Source organism: Scyliorhinus torazame, chromosome 1 (genome assembly GCF_047496885.1).
Source record: "Scyliorhinus torazame isolate Kashiwa2021f chromosome 1, sScyTor2.1, whole genome shotgun sequence".
Lineage (NCBI taxonomy): Eukaryota > Metazoa > Chordata > Chondrichthyes > Carcharhiniformes > Scyliorhinidae > Scyliorhinus > Scyliorhinus torazame.
Genome location: NC_092707.1, coordinates 56433237 through 56450137, shown reverse-complemented (window position 1 = coordinate 56450137; position 16901 = coordinate 56433237). Strand labels below are relative to the sequence as shown.

At 47.9% G+C, this 16901-nt stretch overlaps 1 protein-coding gene across 4 annotated transcripts in view; it reads left to right on the top strand.

Moving 5' to 3' along the window:
- Positions 1 to 16901, top strand: part of LOC140407971 (calcium/calmodulin-dependent protein kinase kinase 2-like) — a 217390-nt gene that overhangs the window by 196315 nt on the left and 4174 nt on the right. For 3 of the 4 annotated variants that reach the window (XM_072495131.1, XM_072495130.1, XM_072495133.1), the window contains one exon: positions 7631 to 7681. The exons of the other annotated variant lie outside the window; for it this stretch is intronic. In XM_072495131.1, the coding sequence (XP_072351232.1) occupies positions 7631 to 7681 (51 nt within the window). The remainder of the gene's footprint in view (positions 1 to 7630; positions 7682 to 16901) is intronic. 4 annotated transcript variants of the gene reach the window in all.

Genomic DNA, 16901 nt, shown 5'->3' with positions numbered 1-16901 from the left:
TAAACCCTCCCGAAGAGTACTAGAAAACCTCCCTCCCAGGATATTGGTCCCCCTCTGGTTCAGATGCAACCCGTCCTGCTTGTACAGGTCCCACCTTCCCCAGAATGCGCTCCAATTATCCAAATACCTGAAGCCCTCCCTCCTACACCATTCCTGCAGCCACGTGTTCAACTGCACTCTCTCCCTATTCCTAGCCTCGCTATCACGTGGCACCGGCAACAAACCAGAGATGACAACTCTGTCTGTCCTGGCTTTTAACTTCCAGCCTAACTCCCTAAACTTGTTTATTACCTCCACACCCCTTTTCCAACCTATGTCGTTGGTACCAATGTGCACCACGACTTCTGGCTGCTCCCCCTCCCCCTTAAAGATCCTGAAGACACGATCCGAGACATCCCTGACCCTGGCACCCGGGAGGCAACATACCTTCCAGGAGTCTCGCTCGCGACCACAGAATCTCCTATCTATTCCCCTAACCATTGAATCTCCTACTACTATTGCTCTTCTATTCTCCCCCCTGCCCTTCTGAGCCCCAGAGCCAGACTCAGTGCCAGAGACCTGGCCGCTGGGGCCTTCCCCCGGTAGGTCATCCCCCCCAACAGCATCCAAAACGGTATACTTGTTTTGAAGGGGAACGGCCACGAGGGATCCCTGCACTGTCTGCCTGTTTGTTTTTTTCCCCCTGACTGTAACCCAGCTATTCTTGTCCTGTACCTTGGGTGTGGTTACCTCCCTGTAACTCTTCTCAATCACCCCCTCTGCCTACCGGATGATCCGAAGTTCATCCATCTTCAGCTCCAGTTCCCTAACACGGTCTTAGAGGAGCTGAAGTTGGGTGCACTTCCCGCAGGTATAGTCAGCGGGGACACCGGTGCTATCCCTCACCACCCACATCCTACAAGACTTTGAGATGCGTGTTATATCCCTGCTGGAACTTGTATATCCTATTATTGTTTGGGTTTTGAAATTCAGTCATTTCTAAGTGTCCTACCTGGCTTGCCATTGACATATGACATCTGCTATGAGGGAGTTTCTGGGAAACCATGGGCTGGATTCTCCGATTTTGAGACTAAGTGCTGATGCCGGCGTGGGAACAGTGGCGTTTTCCGCCCAAAAACACGGCACAACACCTCCACCGATCCTCCATCTGGTGGGGGGCTAGCAGGCACGCAGCGTAAAGCCCCCGGCTCTAGCTGGATATGGCTGGAGAATTGCCGTGGCCGTGCATGCGCACAGCGACGGCCTGCAGTGGCCGCGCCATGCAACATGGCTGCGGCCACGTGCAAACCTGGCCTGCCAAATAGTGTTCAGGCCAGGCTCACCACACCCCCATCACTGCACCCCGCCCCCGCCAAAGCCTCCCCTGCCCACCCGACTGTGGCAGCGCTGGACTCAGTCCGCAGCCGCCACGCCGGTTTGCGGAAAAAAATAGCATGAGTGACCTATGCCGTCGGGAACTCGGCCTATCGGGGGCGGAGCACGGGGGAGGTCCTCGGGTGACATCCTGAGGCCGTCCATACGGCGTGCTGTTTTGGAGGGGGCAGAACATCGCAAAAGCGGCGCCGCCCCCGATTTCAGCGCCAACGGGGATTCTCCGGCCAATCGCTGAACGCGATTTCTGCTTTTGAGAACATAGCATGGTATTAGAAGTGTAGCTGTGATTGAGTTTTGACAGGTTAAAAGAGAAGCTAAGGCTACTAAAAGAGGAAGTGTTCTACCCTGCTAAAAGCTGCTGAACAAAAAAAACAAGGAAAAACTAACCTGAACTGAAGGCTGCAGGTAAAATACTGGGTGAGACCAAAAAAACCTGAAAATTTTCCACTCCCAGGTGTTGTCGAAATGCAAGGAGAAATGTGGCAGAACTGGCCGTTTATCCAGTTTCAATGGTAAAACTAGGAAATCGCAACAAATGTAATTAACAAGCTGGAGCCGATATGACAAACTGGAGTACTCTTAACACTTCTGGGGAGAGACTGCTACAAGTTATATTCCATCGTAAATCTATCCGAAGAACAGAAAAAACAAGACTACAGAAATTTTGAAGACCTTGCAGAGACTCTTGGAACCCCAAGTGAATGTAATTTATGAACAATGTGCTCAAGGTGAAAAATAGTCCATTGATCAGTATGTAACTGCAGTAACACAGCTTGCAGAATCATGTGAATTTTGGCAACTAAAATATGATCCATTAAAGATAGAATTGTTCTAGGCATAAGAGATCCAACAGCGAGAGCAAGTCGACTGAGAGGAGAAACTTACTCTCAAGAAAGCGATAGACGCTTGCCGAAAGGATGCAAAACATCAACTGGAGCACACATATGGCAGAACAGACCATGAGGTGCATTATGCTGAGACATTCCTGGCCAAAAGAGCAGAATAATCCTGGTCAAAGGGCAGGATGCAAATACTGCGGAGGACATCATACAAAGAAAAGCAGTATTTTAACTGCAAGATGCTGAATAATTTCACACAAACGTGTTTGATACAAAGGAGCAACACAAATCTATACAGATGGCCACTGGAGAGATATCAGCGAAAGGCCTGATGAAGCATTATATGCCATACAACAGGTTGGTACATACAACAGGTTGGTACTATCAAGCCTATAGGTGGCCTACAAATGATCAAGACTATAAATGGTATATAAGATCTGATATAAAAGATCTATTAATATCAAGTGTAGAAATGGTTTGTGACTATTAGAATGATGGCAGAAGGAGAGCATTAAATGAACAAAAATGTCAGTGTGACATGCAACATCATGATCTTCACAGACCTTTACAAAGTGGCTCAACATGACAATCCAAAAATGAAGCCCTTGAAAGTAAGGTTGAGGCTGATGATGTTCGAAATGTAGGTGCCTTTTAACAGGTAAACCAGGACTAGCTTCAAAGTGAATTTAGAGTAGCTAATGCTCATTGGAACCTGTACTTAAGAACTGGATTTTTCCCCAATAGATGATTGTTCCTAGAAAGGGAGAGGATCCAGAAGGGAAGAGCGGAAAATTGTACTGGTCTACCATATAACAATTATGCAGTTCTGAAGCACTTATGCAGCCTAATTCGGTCAATGGATATCCACTTGTTAAAACGAGGCTATGTGATGGCGCAATAACCGAGGGGACACATTAGTCTGAGAGCCTAATGCAATGTTTTAGGAAGTTGGAATGAAATTAGAAGTAAAGACTTGGATTTAAAAAAGAAACTGGGGGCGGGGGGGATGTGGCGCAGTGGTTAGCACTGGGACTGCAGCGCTGAGGACCCCGGTTCGAATCCCGGCCCTGGGTCACTGGCCGTATGGAATTTGCACATTCTCCCCATGTCTGTGTGGGTTTCACCCCCACAACCCAAAGATGTGCAGGGTAGGTGGATTGGCCATATCTTTTTATTAAAACAGTCAAAAATATATACAAGGCCAAACGGTGCAAACACTCATTTTGTTTTGGAGAAACAGGATATCCTCCCCTCAGTACCAATGTACGGGATGGGGGAGTGGATACTCTGATTATTAAAACAGTTCACAACACGTTTCTACAAAAAACAAAATGGTACAGGCACTAAACTTTGCGCTGGAGAGACCAGATACCCTCACCTCTGTACCAACAGAAGGGAAAGGAAGGGGGGTGGTGGGGGGAGAGGGGAAAGGAGGGTGGTGGGGAGAGAGGGGAAAGGAGGGTGGTGGGGAGAGAGGGGGGAGGGGGGGAGGAGGGAGGCAGTTGGAGTGTTCGTGAAGGGGGGGGCCCAATAGGGCACTGCCTGAACTATCTACCGAGGCAGGAAAACAAAAGAAGCTTCAATTATGATGTGCCAGATTCTGGGAGTTCCCCAGAGGGGGTGAGGGGCGACATAGTGTCAGGCACGAGTGAGACCCGCACCTCGCTACAGAGCGTCTCGTGCACCCTGCGCTCCCGACACTGGACGGCTGACAGCCTTCGGACAATCGCCCTCCGGGCCCGAATCTTCCACCACACTGAGTGCAGCGGGCGACACGGACCTACCAACCAACTCAGGGGCTGCCTTGATCCCGCCACCGGGATCATCAACAGGCGGGATCTCCTCAGGGTCCCGGGCCAGCGGGAGACGGTGGCGCAGATGCCTGCTCCGCCCCCGCCACCTGGTCACTAGAAGGCCCCGAAAATAACTCCGGAAACAGGTCTGGGATGGTGGCAGAGGTGCCCAAAGACAGCGGTTGGGACAGAGGGTCTTCCAAACCATAACCCGCTAAGAACCTAAGAAGCAGGGGGTTATCGCTGACCCCCTACCCTGAGAAATTGAACAAGTCCGGGGTGCTAAATTGTACTGGGTGGAACGGGCCCTCTCGGTCCCATCCGACCCCGAAGCACCCTGCTCGGGGGACAGCGGCAGCTTCTGGGATTTCCTCACTATCACCCCCGCCTCTTTCCTTTCGGGGATTGGGCATCACATCGATGGAAAAGAACCTGGATTGACGCTGTTTGCGGGGCAGAGGGTCACACGCCGGGGAGACCTCTATTTCTGGAGGCCTCTCCAGGCTGACTCCTTGCCCCTCACTGCTTCTCTCCAGAATTTGTGGCTGGGACAGAGCACCCTCTGCTTAGAGGTCGCTCACCTCACTACTGCCACCCAGAGGGGCCCACGCAGAAGTGTCGCTGGGGCCCGGCATCCGATGGCAAAATGTCACCGGGCTGAGGGTGTGGCTGGGTGATGGTGGGGTGAGGCGTAACGGCTGCACCGGGTCAGTTGCCAGGGGCACTGGGTCAGTCAGAAGGACCCAAACCAGACCGCTGGCGAATCGCCCTGTTGGTCTTCCTCTCAGCCTTCCGGCCATGCGGCTGTCCCCTCACCTCCACGCCAGTGGAAGTAGAGGGGGCGCGGCATCATCAGCGGCGGTGTTAGAGGTGGGGCAATTTTTTCTAATATGTCCCACCTTGCAGGCGTGGCACCGCACGCCACCTGCGGACCAGAAGATGCAGTAGGTTTTGTCCCCAAAAGGGATCTCAAAAGTCCCTTCCAGGATCTCCTCCCGGGCCAGGCAAACAAAGACCTGGCACCGGAATGAGAAAATATGCTTGAGGGTGGGATCTTTTGAGGCCGAGCGGGAGAAGTATCACCCCTGACCGTACCTCCCCCAGTTGATGGAGGTGTGTGAGGAGGAGTACCGTGGGAATAAAAGGCGGGACATTAGAGAGGATAACTCTCTCGGCAGTGGCCTCCACCGCCAGGTCGATCCCGCCCACCGTGAGCCCTTTTTCCAGGGCGAGGTGGACCGCCCACTCAGCTCTCAAAAAGAAGACAGCTTTGCCATACACCTTCGAGGCTGCAACTATGGCCGAAGGGCCAACAACCTCGGCCATAGCACAGACGCAGGCCTCGATTGGCATGGTGGGGTGGGCATTGCACTTCACTCCAAGGTTTTGGGATATGATGCGAAACGGTGACGTAACCCCAGGAACAGTGGGGAGGGTGGAGGCCACCACTCCCGCATAGGTGGCTGTAGAGGGCCCCACCACCAGCGTAGGCAGCGTTGTTGCCATCCCGGTCATTGGTGGATGATAGGGGAGGGAAAGAGTAACTGAAGGGGGGGGGGGAGGCAATGGAGGATGGGGCACATGGGGACAGACCGCGGTGTGCCCCGAGTACAAGGGAGGAAAGGGGAGGGAGGAGCAGGAAGTTAAGGCACTAAAGGACAGGCCAGTGCCGAGGAAAGTCTTGCGGGCTGGTCCCCCAAAAGGTCTTCGATCCAACAGCGGGCGGGTGGGTGGGTGGGGGACAGGGTCTTCAGCCCAGCAAGGGCCCAGCAAAACAGTCCATGGATATTATCCCGTCTCGGCGTTATCGGCAGATGAAAACAAGATAAAGTCCAGTTGCACCAACCTTCTCCTCTTCGTCCCCTTCCCAGTGTTCTCCTGTTTGCTGGCAGGCCTCAGGCCCGAGGACTCTGTAGGTGAAACAGGCAGCAAACTGCAAACAGTCCCAGCTCCAAGGGCCTTGTAGATGGAACAGGCAGCAAACAGTCCTGGCCCCCCCTCCTCTCCTTCTGCTGCAGGCTCTGCAAATGCAGGGAGGCAGGCAGTGTTACGATCCAGTCCCAGGCTGGAACTCTATCCACTCCAGGCCAGCCCAAACCTTCATCTGTGAAGACTGCTTTGCCTCTCTTGCAGCTCCCTATAACATCCGGTGAGCTTCAGATAAACCAGGCAGCAGCAAATGTCATCCTTCCTTTCTCCTTCATCCAGGCAATTCAACTCTAGACATAGCAGCCAACAGAGAGAGCAGCTGCAGCCACTCAAGGTGGATTGGCCATGCTAAATTTCCCCTAAATTGGAGAAAAATAATTGGGTACTCTAAATTTATTTAAAAAAAGAAACTGCAAGTAGTAGTGATGAAAGGATGGCCTGAGAGCATCAAAGACACACATGTGTTGTCACAAGAACATATTGGGTATATGGAGATGAAATGACAGGCCAAGGTGGCATCTTGTACAAAGGAAATAGTCATCATCCTGAAGGAGATGAGAGATGTTGAAGCACATCCATGCAATCCTTCAAGGAATTAAATAGGGTCTGAGAAAGGTAAAAGGTGCTCTACTGGTCAAACATGAAAAGTGAGATTAAAGACCACATTAGCCAGTACAGTGCTTGTAACGAATACCAAGCTACACAAGTGAGAGCTCCATTGATGACATCTCGGGCTGGCCATGGTTGAAGCTAGGAGTAGACCTCTTCATTATAGTAAGAACTGATTCATCTTGATACTATAAGTTGCTATTCTAGCTACTGGGAGATAGGCCAACTGACTCTCACTATTTACTATTAACAATCTACCCATAGGGTTATGTGTAACCTACTTTTTCTTCCTGTTTGTAACGTTTAGACCTTTTTTTGCAGGAAATTGGCTGGGAAGTATCTTCCAAATGCATCCTAACATCTGTATCTAGACACTTAGTCTCTCAGCGCAAGAACATTAATCTCTGTTCAGAGGGACAATAGTGATTAATATAACGTTTCCTATTTAAAAAAATAATACACTGAAACATTTGATATCTGCTGGAAAATGTATTGAAGCTGCAATCACTGAGGTTAAAATATTATCATCCTTCACAATATTCAACCTAGTACAAATTTTCTGCTTGTGCAGTTTCAGTGGTACCTATTCTAGAATTGGTATCAGATCCAGAACAACTTAATTGAGATTCAAGAACTTTGATTCAACCTTAGTTTTTGTTTCTGAAGTACAATCAAAATACCATTAAATCGTAATTTTGTAAACATTTAATCCCTCCTCAGCATTGTTTATATATTTAATAAGATATATTTGCCACATTATTTTTGCAATAATATTCTGTGCAAGATCCCTAGTGTGACATGGGATTCAGGCTTCATACAGGAACACCATTTTATTCTGTGGGCTTTTCAAACCTCTGGTCTACTTTTCAGATGATCAGGTGCTATTAAATATAAACAAGCTTGTCTATTCCAGAACTGATGTTGATCTAACTAAGTGTTGCCTCAAAGTATAATATCTGTGATTATTAAGTAAGCACAAATGCCACTTTCAGAGAAGTGTGTAAAATGTAGTTAAAATTTCATAATCATATTGAGGGATCTGTTGTCAAGCACTTGTTCATGTGTAAACTTTCCCCTAATTTCCAGAAGAAACAAGTCAGGAATTGTGAAATACTGCTACTCACATAGTAGCCAAAGGTAAAACACTTGAGTGTATAAGCCTGCAAGTTATCCCATGCAACAAATAACTTTAATTGAAATGTGTTTTCTGCCATAATGTGTGACCCAAAACATTAAAGGATATACATTCAAAAATCCCAAAGTTTTTTTCCCTCCTTAAGATTCTTCTATGGTCGTGTAAAGGTCTTCTGTACCAAATGATATGTTGATCTATCACACACATGCTTACTTTGTGTCTATAATATTTGTAATATCTGGCATACATGTGGTCAAGCTTTTCATCTTTCTTGGCCACATGGGTGTGTACCATGGAGTACACTGGGCTACATCCAAAGTAAAAATCAGTGTTAATTTGTACATAAATCTCTAACTATTGGCACCAGCAGGTCCTGTTCTGATTGGGGATGTATTCGCCAGTGAGACAACAGTGTTAATAATAGGCCACTGGAATTCAAGACCAACATGATCCAAACAGGACAAATCAATAAATAAGAAATAGATGTGGAACTATAACTGAATTGCCAGTTAAGGCACACCAAAGCATTCTGACTTTATCCTTTTTCCTTTAATTCATTCATGGGATGTGAGTATCACTTGCAAGGTCAGAATTTATTGCTCATCCTAATTGCCTACTTGATCCTAAATGCATCAACTAATCCCCTGTCTGGCCTGACTAAGGAAGTAGCAAACTCCCATCCTGAACCATTTCAATCCAAGATGCAGCAGTCAGTTTCTTACTTGGCTGAACCTGTCATTGAAGGCAGTAACTACCTCCCTGCTTGACTCAATCTGCCTCTGAACTCCATAGCTATTCCCTCAACTTGACCCTGAGAGCAATTAAGACCAAAAGACGTAGGAGCAGAATCTAATCTGTTCAGTCACTCAATGAGATCACGAGTGATCTGATTTAATAATCCTCAATTCCACTTTCCCGCCTTATCCTCATAACCCTTGATTCCCAATCTGCCTAACTCAACCTTGAACATACTTAATGACCCAGCCTCTACAACTCTCTGCAGTAAAGAATTCCAGATTCACTACCCACTGAGAGAAGAAATTCCTCCTCATCTCCGTTTTAATTGGGTGACCCTTACCCTGAGATTATGCCCTCTGGTCCTAGATTTTCCCACAAGGGAAAACCAGCTCTCAGAATCTACTCTGTCAAGCCCCCTGAGATATCTATACCTTTCAATAAGGTCGCCCATCATACCTCTAAAGTCCAATGAGTAGAGGCCCAACCTACTCAACCTCTCCTCATGAGAAAATTCCTCCATTCCCAGAATCAACGGATCAACCTAGCCTCCAATGCCAGTATATATTTCATGAGAAAAGGGGACCAAAACTGTTCAGTGTTCCAGGTGTGGTCTAACTAGTGCCTTGTACAGTTTCTATTTTTATACTCCATTCCCTTTGAATTAAAGGACAACATTCCATTTACCTTTGCTATTACCTGTTGAACTTGCACATAACCTTTATGGACCCTCACCCAAACCCTCTGCGTTGCAGTTTTTTGCAGTCTTTCTCCATTTAAATAATATTCAGTTCCTTTAGTCTTCCTATCAAAGTACATAACTTCACATTTTCCTGCATTATAGTCCATCTGCCAGGTTTTTGCATACTTACTTAACCTGTCTATATCCCTCTGTACACTGTCATCCTCACTACTTGCCTTCCACCTATTTTTGTGTCATCTGCAACCTTGGTAATCGTACATTCACTTCCCTTGTCCAAGTAATTAATATATATTACCAAGCCAGCTTTTTATCTGACTCATTCCAACAACTGTTCACTTTCCCATTTTCTGTCAGTCTGCTGCCTCTGAGCTCCGCTCCCTGCTTTTCTAGGTAAGTGATGTCTAAAATGTTACTCACTAACCATGTGGTAAATTTGGAATCCAAATGTAGCAAATATGTTTTCCTGATTAGTTCATTAAAAATTGAAGAAGAGGCACTGTTATTGGGCATGCAATCTAAACATTCATATTTGCACCATGTATACACGTGCATTTTAACCATTTTATGGTGCCTTTGTGGGTAAAATGGTGGATGAAAAACAGAACGCTTAATTGTTTCCATCGCCATGAGTGCTTTAATTTCTTTGTTACTGAATAATGGGTATGTTTGTTAAGTAAATTATCTGTAAGGCTTTTGCTACTAAAATTAGTTTAGTATGGACAGTGTCACGGTTGATTTCTATTGAACAGCATTATTTTAGCCTAAAAGGATAGCATCACACCATCCCCTCCCCAGCCCAACCCTCCACCACTTCCCTTGGAAGATGTTTCCAATTATGCCAACATGGAAACATTATTTATCCCTTTATTGGAATGGATCACACATTAATTACACTGGCAGTAATTTCTGGGGATGAATAATATACTGTGGTCTTTGCCTGCATGGTGCTTACTAAAGCATGCTTTAAACTTTGAGGAATTCCATACAAATGGTCCATCCAGTCTTTACAATATTGGTAGCATGGTGCTTATTGCTTGCATGAACTAGTTTGTATTTTGCCAGTAATCGCTTGTTATAAAGAAGTACCTTAATTGTCATTTTAAATCAAATCTGCTGATGAACTAAATTCACTGTGATATTGTAACCCACTTGAAAGCTTTAATATGTACTTAATGTCTAGCACGGTTCTCAGAGGAAATTCAGGCTTTTGGCAATGTGCAGAGAATCTCGGGCTATTTGATCTCTGATATTTGTTTTTATTTTCTCTCATTTATTTTGGTGTGGATTTTCTTCTGTCCTTTATTTGATTAGTTTCATTTTATTCTTGCAAATTTATTTTCAAATCAACTCCACAGACCATTGGTAAGTTCTGTAATTGGTATTTGAATAATGTACTTTGTGACAAGTAATGATAAATATATGTTAAATAATAAATGTATTTTTACGTCTGTGCTTCACATTACTCTTGGTGATCAAAAATGTACTTCTAATATTTTCCCATTTTGTGTGTATGTATATGTGTCTCTTATCAGTACAGGTTTGTGATTTCAGAGTTTGTTTCTGGCCTTTTGAACTTTACTAGCGCAGGGTAATGGGGTGGCAGATTAGGCTGATGTAATTCAACTTCCAATTGTTCACCTTTCGCTTTTGATGAAAAAAACTAAGATTTCACTTAAGAGCTCCCTGTAAACCAACTAACACCGAGGGCTCACTTTATTAAATGTGTGTACCTCCGCTTCAGGCACAGCAGATTGGAACACCAGTGGACTATACCATCATATAGATTTTGAATATGAATGAGAGACTCCCACCTGGTTACTTTTATTCTGTATTTCAATGCTCTTCCATTTCCAAATGCCAATTCATATAAAGTATATCGAAAAAATAATGCACACAGGAAACTAAACTAAAAAGAAAACAAATAGGTTCTGACAAGCAATCACTGAAAACAATAGATGCAAATATCACTGTCTTTTAATAATGCCAGCACCAGTATGTTTAGCTTTCTGGTTAGCAAAAGTGTTCCCCACATTATCAATATTACGGGGAATGCTAAACGCAATAGGAAATTACAGAACATTGAGGGGGTGGGTAGAGAAGCAACATTGCTGAGATTTATGTCCAAAATATTTTCATTCACTATGGGGGGAAAAAAGTGAATGTGATCTTTGACTTTCTGTTTTTTCAATATATGGTGCAGAAATTATACGTCAGTTTCCAAAACTCATGTAGGTCATATTTTGCTTTATGTGCCATTATCAGTCAATATCTCTGTATAATGTTTACACTTCAGTCAGCAACCCTTAAAATTAGCTACTTACAAATCTGTCTTTCCGTGTTCTGAGTTACTGGCAAATTCAAACACTGCATGAAATATATTAAATACAATTTCTGCACAATAAATTATGTATGCAAACTATGTATACAAAACATGAATTGTTTTCTTTTCTAAGGAGACTTTATTTCAATTGTATTGTAAAAGAGAGTCTATAGCAATTGTACAAAGTGATAGTTTAGCTTATAACTTTATTAATCTGTCTTCTGTTGAGTGACCTGAACCAAAGCAACTGAGCTTGTAACATTTCAGCTGGGAATACAGATATTTTTCTTCCATCCAGTACATTCTGGATGATGGTCTGTATTAATATTGTAACCATGTCAAGCATGTAGTTTTCTTGTATATCCTTGCCCAGTAAAAGAGCAACATATTTTGATGAAAAAATAATTAGTTTATGGACAAAATTAGTGATACTCAGTGTTTACATGAAGCTGGTGGTTGTAATCCAGTCTCCTTCAATCTCTCATCCCAAACCCTTTTTATAAATACAGTAGTGCAAATTTTGTATCTTCAGAACAGTTGACAGAAGAAAGTACTTTACACAATTGAGATTGTGGAATTCACTTCCAAGGTTGTTGTTGAGGTCAAATCTATGATAACATGATTAGATTGCATTGATGAACAGAGGAAGTGAAGTTGAAGAGATATGGGAACACTTATTAAATATGATTAAAATGATTTGCTCACACCTAGAATAAATGCTGGAATGGACTAATTAGTGGAATGGCTTGTTAAACGTTAAAGGAAGCAAGCCATTCAAAGGGAAATACTAAATAATTTGAATTTGTCAAAAATAAAGTGGCTAATTTAGCAAAATGCGATAAAGCTTTAGTTTTTAATAAAGACAACATTAATTAGTGATTTGATCAGAAATGGGCTCATTTTGTTCTCCTGATATATTTTGGTTTATTTGCTCTGTTTTTATGAAGCAAATATCATCGTGGATCATTGTATGGAGACCAGAATATATATATGGGGCGGGATTCTCCGATGGCGAGTCAAGAGTGTCCGCGCCGTCGTGTTTCACGACAGCGCGAATGGGCCGCCGGCAGCATCGATTCAGGCCCTGAAAAAAGAGCAGCGCCGTCATCGCGCGATGCCTGGCTGACGCCATGCCACGTCATTTAATGTGTGCGATCCACGCACAGGCCCCAACAGAGAGAGATGGCTGAGCCCCGCCGTGCCGCTCCCAGGTACCGGGACAATGACTTGGAGGCATTGCTGGACGCAGTTGAAGAGCGCAGGGCGATCCTGTGCCCAAGACGTGGCCACTGGTACCCGGCCAGCATAGTCAAGCGCAGCTGGCGTGAAGTGGGCATCGCCGTCAGCGCTATGGGGCACACCCCCAGCTCTGGAGACCAGTGCCGCAAGAAGCTCCACGACCTCACGAGGGCTGCCAGGGTAAGTACCCCGAGAGCTCCCCCGGGCCACACCCCACCTCTCACTCCCCCCACCACCACCACCGGTAGCGCCGCCCCCGCCCACGCAGGAGGGGGGGGGCACCACGTTGCACCCAACCCACATGGGCACCCCCCCCCCTTGCAAACTGCCATGGCGTGGTGCCCAGTTTCCCCCCCCCCCTCAGTCATAATGTTGCCAACATCTGCGCGTCATGCTGCTGACCGCCTAACTCTGATGCTTCCCTCACCCCCCCCCCCCCCCCCCCCCCTCCGCAGGACAAGACAGCCCACAACTATTGTGAGCATGCAAGAACCGGAGGGGGGGGTGGGGTCAACTGTGCTGCACCCCCTCACCGTCCATGAGCAGAGGGCTCTGGATCTCGCTGGGGGAGCTGCCACCCGGGAGGTAGCGCCATGTCAGATCGGAGGCACAGTACCAAGTGAGACTCCCCTGCCTGGCTACACTCCCTCAGCCTCTCACTTCCACCCCCCCCTCACACTGCACCCCCTCATACATACATCCCCCTCACCTCCCCTCACACTCCACCCCTTCACACTGCCCCCTCACACCCGACTCCGCGTGTCTAACGATACATGCTTTATTGTGTATTCCAGGGCCAGCAGCCGATCATCCCGGAACGTCTCGGAGAAGCCCCCGCCGTCCAGGTCCAAGTTCATCCGTCCATAGGGACTCTCGCCAGGGAGGGGAAGGAAGACGGACAGGAGGGCCCTCTTCCGGGGCACAGGAAGCGGACGCACAGAGGACCGACTGAAACGACACTGGCGAACACAGGACGGACAGTCAGGACACTGACGGCCATGAGACGGACGAAGAGAGGACGGAGAGCCAGGACAGTGACGGACAGAGGATGGGGACTCTGGACAGTGACGCACAGAGGATGACCAGACAAATGATGGACAGACCGGACACGGCACCTCACATGGGCCGGGGACAACGTCCATCGGTCCAAGGCTCGACCCAGGAGACATGGGCCTTGCGTCACTGTTGTCACCCACACCCTCCACCATCGCAGATACACTCGCCTCGGTTGGGCACATTAGTGATGAGGCTTCTGGGACACTGACTGGTGCGCACCACACAGCCGAACCGGTACAGCAGGTGGAGGTAGGAGCAGCCGAGGGGCTGGACGGTCAGAGGGCAGGCCAGGCCCAGCACCCAGCTGCCGCCCAGACTGTTCCTGGGCTCCTGGACTTACCAGACCCACCCACAGACCCGATGCGTTTGGAAACCCAGGGAGTGGACAATGGGATGACGGCCGCCTTCCAGCATCTGCAGATGCAGTTGGAGGAGTCCATCCACGTCCAGGAGTAGGGACTGGTGCCGGTCATGGCTGCCACCCAGGCCGACACCGCATGGGTGGCGTCCACAATGTGCACGCGTCACCTTGTCATTGCTGCCGTGCTCTGGGGTCTGGCCCAGTCTCAGCAGGCCTTGGTCCAGTCCCAGCAGGCCATCGCTGAGCGCATCGGCGGCCTTGCGCACGTGCTGGATGGCATCGCACAAGCCCAGCGGGAGGTTGCACAGTTCCTGACAGGGATGGCGCACTCCCTGAGCTCCATCGCTGCGAATGTTCAGACCCTGGTCGATGCTACAGCGGGCCTCCAGGACTGGCAGCGCCAGGTGTTGGTGGTGCCACGGCACTTGTCTCTGCTCGCACCACCGTCCCATAGTGAGGCCCGGGGGCCACCGGACTCCCCAAGGGAGGAGGAGGTTCTGGGGCCCGACTCCAGCAAGAGAGGTCCCGGAAGACTCGGACTCCCCCTGTTCCGTCCCTGGTGCATCTGGTAGATGGGGCAGAACAGGGTGGCACCACGTCTGCCGAGCTGCCTGGCCAATCCAAGCCGAGCCGCCCCAGAAAACGCGCGCCGACGGGGAGCCACGTCGCAGGGCAGGAGTCTCAGCAGTCCGCCTCCACTCCTGCTGTATTGTCTGGGGAAACACCAAGGCGTAGTGGTAGGGCCCGTAAGGCAAAGAGGTTAGACACATAGTAAGCTGGCATAGGTGCAGGGCACAGCTTAGTTCTAGGGGCTAGGGCACTTGTATGTGAATGTCACTGTTAAAGTCACTGTTACAACAAACCTAGATGCCTCTGTGCTATATCCGGTGCCTGAGGGGTCATGAAGGGGACCGAGTGGCCCTGGGGTCGACGTTCGGTACAACGGTGAGGCCGGGTGCCCCCACCCCCCCCCAAAACACCCCGTCGTCCTCGGCACACCGTCGCCAGCTACCCCATATGGCCATGTGATGGAGTGTCCGTGACACATACAGGGACCACCTAGGTGGAGGGTGTAGCTGTGGCCATGAGTCAGACATTGTCTAACGATCCAGAGCTCACAGCTCTGTCAACATTCAACATGGCACTGATCACACCCGCTTACACAAGCAACTGTGTGAGACCATTCCATTGTGCCGCAGGTGTACGGTGCTGTGAAAGTGGTGGTGTGGGAGCTAGGGTTGTTGGATGGTGTGGGGGGTGCGTTTGGACGGAACAGTGGTGCAAGTGCCTTGCTCAGCGATGCCCTCCCCCTAGCTGATGAAACGTGTGGCGATCAACGCCTCGCATGCTTGCTCGCCAAGCCGGTGGCATCGTGCAGCCTCCCGGCTATATACAGCCCCCATGTCGTGTCTGTGCCCCCCCCCCCCCCCCGAGCATTGCGGCATCCTTCCCCAAGGAAGTTAGGGTACTACCTGTACCCTAACTCGCACCAAGTCCCATTTCCCCCATCACCTCTGTACTTGCTGGTCTACATTGACTCTCGTTCTGGCAACACCCCAATTTTAAAATCCTCATTCTAGTGTTCAAATCCATTCATGGCCTCATCCCTCACTATCTCTGCAATCTCATCCAGCCCGACAACCCTCTGAAATATCTGCATTCCTAATTTGACCACTTTGAATCTTTAATTTCATTCACTCCACAATCTGTTCCTATGCCTTTAGCTCTGAAATACCCTTCCTAAACTTCTATCCTCTTATCGCGCTTTCTTGAAATCTCATCTCCTTTGAAGCCTTCCTCTTTAACCAAGCTTTTGGTCACCTGTTATATTTGTTTATATGTTCAGTGTTATATTTTAACTCATAACAGACCCATCAATTTCCCTCTTTAGCTTTAACAAAGAGTCATCCAGACTCCTTAAAACCATAAGACATAGGAGCAGAATTAGGCCACTCGGCCCATCGAGTCTGCTCCGCCATTCAATCGTGGCTGATATTTTTCTCATCCCCATTCTCTTGCCTTCTCCCCATAACCCCTGATCCCCTTATTGATCAAGAACCTATCTATCTCTGTCTTAAAGACACTCAATGATTTGGCATCCACAGCCTTCTGTGGCAAAGAGTTCCACAGATTCACCACCCTTTGGATGAAGAAATTCCTTCTCATCTTTGTTTTAAAGGATTGTCCCTTTAGTCTGAGATTGTGGCCTCTGCTTCTAGTTTTTCCTACAAGTGGAAACATCCTCTCCACGTCCACTCTATGCAGGCCTCGCAGGATCCTAAGTTTCAATAAGATCCCCCCTCATCCTTCTAAACTCCAACAAGTATAGACCCAGAGTCCTCAATCGTTCCTCATACGACAAGCTCTTCATTCCAGGGATCATTCTTGTGAACCTCCTCTGGACCCTTTCCAAAGCCAGCACATCCTTCCTTAGATACGGGGCTCAAAACTGCTCACAATACTCCAAATGGGGTCTGACCAGAGCCTTATACAGCCTCAGAAGTACATCCCTGGTCTTGTATTCTAGCCCTCTCGACATGAATGCTAACATTGCATTTGCCTTCCTAAGTGCCGACTGAACCTGCACGTTAACCTTAAGAGAATAGTGAACAAGGATTCCCAAGTCCCTTTGTGCTTCTGATTTCCTAAGCATCTCCCCATTTCGAAAATAGTCATGTGCCTAAATTCCTCCTTCCGAAGTGCATAACCTCATTCTTTTCCACATGGTATTCCATCTGCCACTTCTTTGCCCACTCTCCTAGCCTGTCCAAGTTCTTCTGCAGCCCGCCTGCTTCCTCAATACTACCT